Below are 12194 nucleotides of genomic sequence, written 5' to 3' on the forward strand. Positions count from 1 at the left end.
GTCTATCTTGGCAAAAGTTCCATGGACTTGAATGTACTCTGCCAATTGCTAGGTCCTATGAATTTAATAGAGAAAGCTGGACAAATAATTCTGCGAATGCAGGTCTATATTTATAGTGATCACTAAAATCTGCCTGACTGCACTTAAGACTGTGAAAAAGTGCCGAAGAAATATTTTAAAATAAACAAAGGAAAAAAATAAATGAAGAAAACACACACACACACACACACACACACACACACAAAACCTATATGCTAAACATTTCATAGCAGTTTTTTTAATATAAACCTTTATTTAAGCACCATGATTACAAGCATGTTCGTAGTTCGGTTTCAGTCATAAAGTCATAAACGGAATACCCCACCGTTACAAGTGCAACATTCCCACCACCAATGACCCCCTCCTTAAGAGTTCATTATAACTAATGTGCATTTTGTGGTATTACTTAAAGGCTACGGAAATAATTGTCTAATAGTAAAATTATACTCTTCTGACCAGAAAAAAAAAGTTAAAATTAAAACCTGTTTCCAAAATGAATATATAAAAATAGAACTTGCCAACCCAGAATGCACTTAGGATCTAGTAAACACATTTAAATAAGCATCACTAATTCAGAAATCCCCCTACTATACCAATGTCCTACCAAGCTTCCAGAAGCTGAGGGAGAATCAATGGAAGAATCACCATCAGGAGAAAATGCTTTAGGTTGAAAGTAATGAAGCATTCTCTGAGAAGTAAAAAGTATTCTCAGGTAATCTCCTCAGATTCTTTTAACAATTTGCTCCTTTCAGAACTGAAGTTCAGAACTAAGGGGTCAAGGAAATAGCTGAAGTGGTAGAATGCGTGCTGCAAAGCCCTGAGCTTGACACCAACGGTACTCCAAGGCCCACCGACACACAGTCCTAGCACTGGGCGTGGCAAACAGGGCTGGACCACCACCGGAGGCTAAAAGACATCTCTATAGGGAGCCTGAGAGATAGCATAGCAGTAAGACATTTGCCTTAGATGCAGAAGGACAGTGGTTCGAATCCCGACATCCCATATGGTCCCCTAAGCCTGCCAGGAGTGATTTCTGAGCGTAGAGCCAGGAATAACCCCTGAGCACTGCCGGGTGTGACCCAAAAGTGGGGGAAAAAAAAAAAAAAAAAAGACATCTCTATTACTAGCAGTAGCAGAAGCAAAATATAAAGATATGCTACTAACCAAGGGAAAAACAAAAATTTCTTTATTGCTACTATTTAATTTAACAATAATTAGTGTTGGTAGTATTCCGGAAATATGGAAGTTTTGCAATAAAAGAAAGTTAAATTATATTTCAACTAATGAGTCACTAAGATGTTATGAAATAGACAATTTTGGGAGAGTGGTCATACCCATTAGTACTCAGGACTTACTCTTGGTTTTAAGCTCAGAAATCACTCCTGATAGTGCTTAGGGAGACAATATGGGTACCAGGGGTCAAATCCAGGTTGGCTGCATGCAAGGAAAGCACCTCACTGCTATAATCTCTCCGGCTTCCAAAATATCTAAAATAATCAGGCTCACCAAAAGAATTCAAATAACTCAATAAAACTGGAGAATTTTGCGGAAGAATAGTGGAGTGTATCAATGTTAACTTTCTAATTGTGGTGGTGTGTTACAGTTCTGTTTCTGCTTGGAGAAACTGAGCCTAAGTACAGGGATTTCTGTTTTATTTCTTAGAACTACTTAGGAATCTGTAATTTATCTCAAAAATACCAATTAAAAGACATAAGGAAAATCCACACTTATAAGTATAGGAAGCAAAAAAACTTTATTTTTTAAAAATTCACATTTATTAAAAACAGCAATTTCTAGCAAATAATATAAAGCATTTTAAATTAATTATTTCAAAGTATGTACACTATGTATAAGTGAACACTTGAACTGTACAGATTTAAACAGATATTCATTTAGCAAACAAGTTGGATCACTAGTACCTACTCAGCACTTCGTAAAGTATTTCAGTGTTTCAGAAATAACATTCAAAACACAAGAATTTGTGCTGTCAAATTTTTTACTCTTAATAATACACTCTGTACTGTACATCAATTAAATCAATCATAGAATTATACATTAATCATGCCTTTATTTCTTTCGGTGGAAAGGCTATTAAAAATCAAATGTACATATAATACACAAACTGGGTGTTTTAGTTCATCAAACGTGTGTTTAAAAGTCAGTGGAAATAGGTACAATCTTCCAAATTCATTCATGTCAAAGAATGAGTATGGACCCTCTTCAACACCATCACAAGTTAAAACAGACTTTGTACAGAGCCCAGGCAGGCCAAGTCACTGGAGGTGGCACTTCCTGGTGTATAGGCAACACTGCCCAGTCCTCCTTGGGCTCATGTCTACTATACTGGAGTCTGAAATACTCCAAATTCCTTTGGAACCAAATAACAGGCATTTACTCCATCAAAGCATCCCATGAGGAATGAGGTATTGGCAGAGTACACACCTGTGATGCTCCCTGCCATTGTGGGTGGTTTGAGGGGCACAATGTCTCAGTCCTCAGAGCTCTGCTGGGCTAGAGAAAGAGCCACAAGGCTGGAACACATCACAGACACCATATGAACAGGGCGGGAAAGCATCTCCTTTCCAAGGAACCATTCGAATGAAGGCAGGAGGCAGAAGGCAAGAGGCTGATGACTCTAACCTTCATGCATGAGGTTCGCTGTTCATCAGGCTACTGCCTCTCCTCAAGTCCCTGACTTATGACACTTTAACTGGTATCTCTCAGTCACAACTGACTACTGTACGCTGAGGATTCTCAACACAGGCGCTCATGTGTACAGTGTGAGACAGTGGCCCTGAACTTTTGAATATTCTTGCTATAAGTGCTTTAAGGAATATAGAGTCAGGTTTCTACACAAGGGCCTAGCATTGGAAACAGCCTAATATCAACCCCACAGCAAGGTAACACCCAAATTCCCAAGAAAGCAGAATTCCCAGAAGTACCCTATCTATTTCAAACTTCAAAAGGTGAGGAGAAACATCTCATTAAATAGAGTGGGAAAAATGACATTTCTGGAAGTAAAAAAAGAATAGTAATAGTCACGATGGAATGCTTTGTGGTTAAAAGAGCTGCTCTATTTCACGCTCGGGCAAACTTTGCTCTTAGAAGCTTTCTAACAAGTTCTGTGTTTGTATAACAATTCTTCTCTATGCACCTAACCTATTTTCATTGCACATCTGTTGGTCAGAACCACCTCACTGTGGGCCTACATATGGTTTAAAACTGGGTGTTTCTTGCAAATATTTCAACAAGGCAGTCATCATCACTCAGAGACTATGAATCTTTGGCATTCTAATGTTTTTCAAAGGGAACACCCAATCTCTCTAGGTGTGACTCCAATTCCACTCTCCAGTCAGTACTGGGCAGCACATGAGTGCGCTTCTTGGGGACAAGCACCCACGCAAGAACTCAGCGACCCTCCAACCCCTCCGGCCACCCCCACCAGATGGTCCATAGACGCACCATGTCAATGGTCTGTTTAATTAGATGCTGACAGAAGGACATTCACCTGAAAATGAAGTGAGAGGCTGCATTAGTTCAGTGCTGGAAGGACATTCTAAAGCAGTGAAGATCTTTCAAATCAAAACAAATATAAAGTGAGAGGCTGGTGTGTGCCTGGTTGTGTGTGAGATCACACCAGGGCCTACTCTGGTGGTCTGTGTGTGTGTGTATATGTCTGGAGGTGTGCTGGGTCACCAGACTGTGTGTATGGGTGTGTGTCAGGGTTCTGTTGTGTCATACCAGAATGTGTGTGTATGTCTGGAGGGCCTACTTCTGACTCTGTGCTCAAGTCATTAATTACAGTGAGAGGGTGGTGTGTGTGTGTGTTTTGTGTGTGTGTGTGTGTAAACTGAGTCACAATTAGATCCTCCAGGCTCTGTGCTCAGGGATGACACTGATGGGAACTAGTGCAGCATAGGTGGTGCTAGAGATAGAAATGGTGCTGACTGTGTGAAGCCAAGGACTTAACCTTTGCACTATATCTCCCTATCCTTCTGATCTATCTTCTTTCTGATATCATTGATCAGAAATGATGGGAGACGGCTCAAGGAGCAGGTTTCATATTAGGATACACAAATTACAACTTGAAAAATAAAACCCATTTCCCCTTTAGCTACCGCCCCTTTTCTTCTCTTTGCATAGTATAACTCCTCCAGAGATGTCAGCACTCAGCACCACTGTTCTCTCTCCTGGTTCCTATACTTTCACTGCAACTCTCTCTAACTTTACCATTCACCACTTCACTAAATTTAAGATCAGAAACCAAATACCATCCCTCCAAACTACTGCCCCATCCACCAACTTACAAGTAAAAATTTGCTAAGTCAATTGAATAAAAGAATAAAAAAAAATGAGTTCTACATTTAGTATTTTTTTAATTTAAAGAAAAAGAAAACACTTCTACCATCTATTCAAATCTCTAAAACAACTCACTTTTTTATGCAAAATAAGATCTTGTTTTTTTGGTTTTTTTTAGTTTTTGGTTTTTGGGTCACACCCGGCAGTGCTCAGGGGTTACTCCTGGCTCTACGCTTAGAAATCACTCCTGGGGGAGATACATGATCACGAAGGTGGTTTCCCCAGGGCGAGGCTTATCCATTGCACTCCGGATGTGCTGACCCCTGCGATTTCCCCAAATGTGGGAAACTAGACTGCATAATTTGTGGTAGTGGGGGGAAAAACAAGGAAAAAAAAAAAAAAAAAAGAAATCACTCCTGTGGCGCTGGAGAGATAGCATGCAGGAAAGGTGTTTGCCTTGCTTGCAGAAGGTCGGTGATTCGAATCCCGGCATCCCATGTGGTCCCCTGAACCTGCCACGAGTGATTTCTGAGCATACAACTAGGAGTAACCCCTGAGCACTGCCGTGTGTTACCCAAAAACCAAAAAAAAAAAAAAAAAAAGAAATCACTCCTGGCAGGCTCAGGGGACAATATGGATTCAAACCACAGTCCTTCTGCATGCAAGGCAAATGCCCTACCTCATGCTATCTCTCTGGCCCCATCTTGTGCATATTTTAAATAAAATTACTCAACAACCTAACAACTATTGCCCGAATCTTTCACAAATGGTCCTTTATCTTAAACACACAACTTTGAATAGCACAAAGAAGCAATAATACAAATATCTAAAATAATCACCAAAATTCATGATTTAAATTTTTGCTCATGGAACCAAACAAAACAACTTATATTCTTTTTGCTTTGTTTTGTTTTGTTTTGTTTTGGGGGGTTCACACCCAGCGGCCCTCAGGGGTTACTCCTGGCTCAGAAGTTACTCCTGGCAGGCTTGGGGGAATATATGGGATGTCAGGATTCGAACCGGGGTCCGTCCTGTGTTGGCCGCATACAAGGCAAACGTATCACTCTGGCCCCCCACAGAACAACTTTTAAAATGAATAACATGGCTACTCAAAGATGTAATATCCACTCAAGTAAAATGGTAAGGAGAAAAAAACCAAAGGTACTTTTGTACTATTTTTACCTGTTCCATAGAAGGACAAGCAATAAGGTGGACATCCTCAGGGCTAAATTCTTCCTTTAACAAAACATGAATCTTTTGGAAGACTTGTTGAATATTATTCTTAGAATAAAGAGATAATTATATCAAATGAGTCACTGAAAAGGTATGCCATCATCTTAAACACAAAGCACTAAGACAGCTAAATTTAAACAATATTTTCCCAGACAAATGGAGAAAATAAACATTTCAAGGGAATGCCAGAGATGTATAATATGAACTTAGTATTTCACATGCTAGCACAACCATCTAAGATTTACCAGATATTATTTTTTGGGAAAATTAAATCCTGGTAGCCCTTTTCCCCACCACTCCCACCCTCCCCCAAGAATACTATGAACTATGTACTTCAGTAACAATTTCTTATACAAATACCATAAAGTCACAGACACATACTATATACTCTAAAATAATAAAAAAGTAAACCAAGTCCTTGGGTAAAGGTCCAATCTTAATCCAGAGCTATAGTAATAAGTACTAAATTTGCTCCAACATTTAATTCTGTGGTGGCTGCCATGATTCATTCTTTCCACTATACACTAGTAAAACTGGACAGAATTCCTAAAATGAGGCTATCTCAAGGGTCAAGAGTTACCCTATGTGAGCATCTGATTTTTTGTTAATTTGTTTTTAAATTTCTTCTTTATGATAGAAATTAACGTACAGCCAAAGGCAACAAAAAAACTTAACATAAGCTGAGAATGGGAGGGCTGGGCGGGGGAGAGGGGGTGGTCAGAAGCAGCTTCTGTAAGTCTTAATAAACAGTGATTATTTAGTAATCAATTTCACCAGACTAACATACTAAGATTTTAACATGTCTGTGGAAAGAGGAAAAAGCAAGAAGACTTCAAAGAGACTAGTCGATGTCAGCTAAATGATCAAATATTTTAAATGACATTGTGATCCAAATGGATAGAGCTGGAGAGTATTATGCTGAGTGAAGTCAGGAGAGGAGTGAAATGGGAGGCACTGGTGGTAAGAAAGTTGCACTGGTGAAGGGGGGGGGCCACATTTTATGACTGTAACCCAGTAATGAACATGTTTATGTCCATGCTGCTTAAATAAATTATTTAATTAAAAAAATAAGATGAACAGACAGAATGATTGTTCTCATATGTGGCATATAATGAAACATATAGAAGGGATTTAACAATACCCTTGGGCAACAGAAACTGAGAACTGGTCTTTAGTAGGAAGTTGCCAGAGAGGTGGAAAGGATGGCCGAAGATACTGGGACAATAGTAGTGGGAGGTAGGCAGTCTAGGGGAGTGTGTGAGGTTGGAATATTCATATATGAAACCCTACTGTTAACAATATTGGAAACCATAGAGTCTAAAATTAAAAAAAAAATTAATGACAGTAACACTCACCCTGACAGGTTTAAACAAGATGAACTCTGTATCTTTATTGGATAGGTACAAGGACATGCTTCTCAATGTCAGAGGCAACTTTGTTTTTATTACCTTGTATGCATTTGTCACAAGTTCACTGACCTTGGCTGGAAAGAAATTAACCTTATTAGTATCATAAATAAAAAGAGAAAAAAATTCAATTTTAATTAGGAGGACACTGAAGGAAGAGAAAAATGGTACAAGGCAAGAGACTTTATTTCCCCCAAGAATTTTTTTCAATTTTCCTATTTATCAAATATAACCACAAGGTTTATACTCTTTAAAGTACTACTACATGCAAGATTCTCATCCTGAGGAATAAAGTACCCAATATGTCTTTGACAGAGGGTAAAATACAGTGTCTTTGGAATATGAGTGGAAAGGTTAAAGTGCTGAGGGGATCAGATGCAGAGACACCAATTGTTTTCTAATGAATGAGCTATATATTTGCAAAACTGAGCATCACAGTAAGAGGTAGAATCTTAAAAGAGCATGTCAAAAGCATAAAAAAACAGAAATTGCACAGATATTTATATTGAATTAAATCCATTTATTAATTTTATACTACTATGAAAAAGGGAACAGAATACCAAAAATTGGTAACTGAAATAGTTATTTCATATGCAGTGTCTGAGGGCATTACATGGTAGAGCAGCAATCTATATAAAATATTTAAGAAAATAATTATCTAGAAAGTTTTAAAGAAAAGACTAATAACTTCAAAGACATACAATCCCACTTAAACATTTAAAAATTCATACTGAAACAGCTGAAATGCCTTTGGATAGGCAGGATTGCTGAAATTGTCAAAATCTCAATTTGGGAAGGATATAGGCAAACAGAGACCTCATCCATTGCTGATATAGTAAAAAAATGATTTAATTTCTTGTGATTATTTTATGTGGCCATGATTCCTGGAGGTACTGCAATACCAGGTTGATGCGTGGAGAGGATGGAGCAAGCTCCTATTCCAATTCCCTGTTCCAAAAATCCATTTAATATATTGTCTTCGAATAGAGGATGTATCAGATATTAAACTGATCAAAACAGATACTACACTTGATCTTAGCTAAAGGCCGAGAAACAATTCTGCTAATACTTTAATTAAAAATACATTTGAGGGGGCCGGAGAGATAGCACAGCGGTAAGGCATTCACCTTAGATGCAGAAGGACGGTGGTTCGAATCCCGGCATCCCATATGATCCCCCGTGCCTGCCAGGAGCGATTTCTGAGCATAGACCTATGAGGAACCCCTGAGTGCTGCCGGGTGTGACCCCCCAAAAAAATACATTTGGGGGCCAGGGTAATAGTACAGTGGGCCTTGTATGCAGCTGACCTGAGTTCGATCCTTAAAATCCCATATGGTCATCTGAGCCCAGCAGAAATAATTCCTGAATGTAGAGCCAGGAGTAACAATTGAGCATTGCCAGTGTGGCATATACCACCCTCCCACCAAAGAAAAAAAAAATTTGGATATGCACACCCTATATCAGATAAAGACTATATATAAAGATTAAGATAAAGACTTAAGACTTAAAATGTATATAAAACATCCAAAACTCAACAACCAAACCAGTAGCCCCAACAAAAAAATGGGGAGAGACACTGAAGAAAATACAGTAGGTATTTGCCTTGCATATAGCTGACCCAAGTTTGATCCTCAGCACCATATATGGCCTTGAGCACCATCAGGAATGATCCCTGAGTACAGAGCCAGGAGTAAGCCCTGAGCATATCCATATATAACCTAAGAATTCCTCTTCAATAAGAAAGTAAAGAGAAGGGGCTGGAGAGATAGCATGGAGGTAAGGCGTTTGCCTTTCATGTAGAAGGTCATTGGTTTGAATCCCAGCATTCCATATGGTCCCCCGAGCCTGCCAGGAGCGATTTCTGAGCACGGAGCCAGGACTAACTCCTGAGTGCTGCCAGGTGTGACCCAAAAAACAAAAACAAACACAACAAAACAAAAAAAGAAAGTAAAGAGGGGCTGGTGCAGTGGCGTAGCAGTAGGGCATTCGCCTTGCACATGGCTGACCAAGGACAGACCAGACAGACCCCGGCGTCCCATGTAGTCCCCCGAGCTAGTAGTGATTTCTGAGCACAGAGCCAGCAGTTACCCCTGAGCATCACAGAGTGTGGCCCAACCCCCCCCCCCAAATAGAGAGGAACATGATAGGGTTGGAGATAAGTAGAAAGTTCTTTATACAGGGCTGACCTGGATTCAATCCCAGGCAGTACAGGGACCCCAAAAATTACTAGGAACAACACCCTGAAGGCCACCGCCAGGGTAAGCCTGAGAATTCTTGACACATAAGCCACAAATAGCATGACATTTGACATTTTTAGACCCTTGCATTGAAACACCAAGTTGGTCAAGAATTACCAGTGAGGTCAGATACCCCATAAAGTGGTGAGGAAATGGGGACAGAAGATAAATAGGCATTTCCCTGAAATAGACACATGGATGATCAGTAGGCATATAAAAAATGGTCATCGCCAGTTATTAACAGAGAAATGAAAAATCAAAACGAGATATCATTTCATATCAGTGAGAATAGGCACATATCAAAAACAAAACAGAAACAGGGATGTAGTTTAAAAAAGGGGGGGGGGACCCTCATTCACTGTTGGACCAATGTTATCCAGTTTAGCCTCTATGTAAAACAGTATGAATATTCCTCAAAAATTAAGTTATAAAAAAAAAAAAGAGTTGTAACTCTTTAGAATTTATTTCCATATGTAGAGGTACCTTCCCCCATCCCTTTATCCTTTTTGCTTGTTTTGGTTCTACTTAGTAGGAAATTCTAGTAGAAAAGTCTTCCTTGGAGACCCTATCACTGCCCTGGCATGGACTTACTCCAAAGAGAGTTCTCTTAACAACCAGATGACTTAATAACAACAATCTGCTTGCAGAGCAGGACTCTCCACACTGCCCTCTAATGGTGGGGTGAAACTAGAGGACGCTCAACATCATCCTTACTTCGATGAAGAAGATGCACAGAAACCAGAATCTTTAATTACAGAAACTTGACAACAACAACAACGATTCTGCAAAAAAATTTTACCAAGACCACAGAGAATGAATCAGGGGTCGGACAGCCTAGTATCCTGGAGTCCTGAGTTGGTCTTATGCCAGAAAATTTCAGGGGTATGGTCTCCTTGTACTTAGGCCAAGGCTTCTCCCTTCCATTTCCCCTATATTTTGCTGGGCCTACGCAAACAACAATTTCCACCCACACTGTTTTTACTGTATTTTTTTTAACTCATCCTTAAAAAAAATAATAAGAGCTTACTAAACTTTCTGCTGGTACTTTAATGAGTTCATTGGTGATTCAATAATTTTCAAAAATGTACTTGCCACTGAGCATTTTCTTTCATTTCTCTCCCATCTCTTTCTTTAGTTTTTCTTTCAATTTTCTATTTCTTTTTTTTTAATCATGTTGTTTTTGGTCTTCCTGAAATAACTGTACTATGATCAGTTATGTCAACTATGTGATGCATTTTCATTAATAAATAAAAAATAATAAAAATTAAAAAATAAAAAGCAAAGTCTTGCTTGGGACAAGACCTCAGGTCAAAACCAGGGTACAGAGACTATATAGCATGTTATTTTTATTCACAAATGCATCAATATTATAGTATGGCATAGTTCCTTTTTGCATAGATATACTAAAACAGTATGTATTATGTATATAAATAAGTTCTTTTTTGTTTGTTTGTTTTTTGGTTTTTTGGGTCACACCTGGCTGCGCTCAGGGGTTACTCGTGGCTCTACGCTCAAAAATCACTCCTGCGGGCCGGGAAGGTGGCGCTAGAGTTAAGGTGTCTGCCTTGCAAGCGCTAGCGTAGGATGGACCGTGGTTCGATCCCACGGCGTCCCATATGGTCCCCCCAAGCCAGGGGCGATTTCTGAGCGCATAGCCAGGAGTAACCCCAGAGCGTCAAAAGCCAGGGGCGACTTCTGAGCGCATAGCCAGGAGTAACCCCAGAACGTCAAATGGGTGTGGCCCAAAAACCAAAAAACAAACAAACAAAAAAAATCACTCCCGGCAGGCTCAGAGGACCATATGGGATGCTGGGATCCAAACCTTCTGCATGCAAGGCAAATGCCTTACCTCCATACTACCTCTCCAACCCCCAGAAAGAAGTTCTTATCTAATAGGATAAGAACCCAAAATTTTTTTTTTTTTTTTTTTTTTTTGGTTTTTGGGCCACACCCGTTTGACGCTCAGGGGTTACTCCTGGCTAAGCACTCAGAAATCGCCCCTGGCTTGGGGGGACCATATGGGACGCCGGGGGATCGAACCGCGGTCCTTCCTTGGCTAGCGCTTGCAAGGCAGACACCTTACCTCCAGCGCCACCTACCCGGCCCCAAGAACCCAAAATTTTTATAATGCACATTTGTCATGGGGACTTGACTTAAGCCTCATGTAATCAGACATTGATCATGTGATCAGACATCGATCATTCAACCCTGAATCCTAGATCCCAATATTAGAACTGGCAGTTTCCCTGCACCAGGAAGCAAACTCCCCAGGGAGGCCCTAATACTGTTCCGGCACCAACTGGCTCTAGGGTATGTTCATATGACACCCTAACAATGAGGAAACAGCTACAACTTGATCTAAGTGCAGGTTGTCCTACCTCACCACCTAACGGTGAGATGAAATCAGATGCTCCATCCTAGGATGCAAAACCCAAGGTCTCTAATTACAGAAGACTGACTACAACCACCACCATTGAGCAGAACTTTCCCTGGGATCATAAAGAAAGACGCTTCACCCTAGGAGCTGTGCAAAAACCATCTCTAATTACAGAAGACTGACCTTGACAACTGTGACTGAACAGAACTTTTCCTGGGACCATAAAAACTTTTTGGGGGTTTGACAACTAACATGCCTAAAGCCTGTAGTCGGTCTTATGGCAGTTTGCTTCTAGGGCAGAGATGACACCCTATATGTCTTAGGCCAAGGGAAGTTCCTTTCTAATTTCCCTGTTTACTGTACCTATGCAAAAAAGAAAAAAAAAAAGCCACATCTGGCCCCAATTTTTCTTCTTTTAGTTTTATTTATAGCTTCTGGATAGGGTCTCTTGCTTTTTTACAGACAACAGAACATGAATCATCTTGTTCTACCTCATACTTCTATGTCCTTCTACAAATTGAGGGGGAAAAAAATGGATGGGACCCAGGGGTCAAGTGGTTTCAGGAGTATTGAGGGAAATAAAAAATAGTTGGATCTACATAC

General features: G+C 40.0%; 1 protein-coding gene, 1 non-coding gene and 1 pseudogene across 3 annotated transcripts in view; 1 reads left to right on the forward strand and 2 right to left on the reverse strand.

Annotated features, from left to right (window-relative positions):
- Positions 1 to 1773: 1773 nt before the first annotated feature.
- Positions 1774 to 12194, reverse strand: part of COG3 (component of oligomeric golgi complex 3) — an 80251-nt gene continuing 69830 nt past the window's right edge. Inside the window, exons 21-23 of one of the 2 annotated variants that reach the window (XM_049778769.1) lie at positions 6927 to 7054; positions 5521 to 5619; positions 1774 to 3547 (exon numbers count right to left, since the gene is read on the reverse strand). In XM_049778769.1, the coding sequence (XP_049634726.1) occupies positions 3518 to 3547; positions 5521 to 5619; positions 6927 to 7054 (257 nt within the window). In that variant the 3' untranslated portion in view covers positions 1774 to 3517. Of the gene's footprint in view, positions 3548 to 5402; positions 5620 to 6926; positions 7055 to 12194 lie in introns of those variants that run through there. The other variant, XM_049778768.1, reaches the window with a different exon arrangement.
- LOC126016783 (uncharacterized) lies at positions 4580 to 4757 on the forward strand (annotated as a pseudogene).
- LOC126016811 (U2 spliceosomal RNA) lies at positions 7846 to 8035 on the reverse strand. The gene has a single exon (XR_007498522.1). It is a non-coding gene; the product is annotated as a U2 spliceosomal RNA (small nuclear RNA).

The sequence above is a fragment of the Suncus etruscus genome, chromosome 8 (assembly GCF_024139225.1).
Source record: "Suncus etruscus isolate mSunEtr1 chromosome 8, mSunEtr1.pri.cur, whole genome shotgun sequence".
Classification (NCBI taxonomy): Eukaryota; Metazoa; Chordata; class Mammalia; order Eulipotyphla; family Soricidae; genus Suncus; species Suncus etruscus.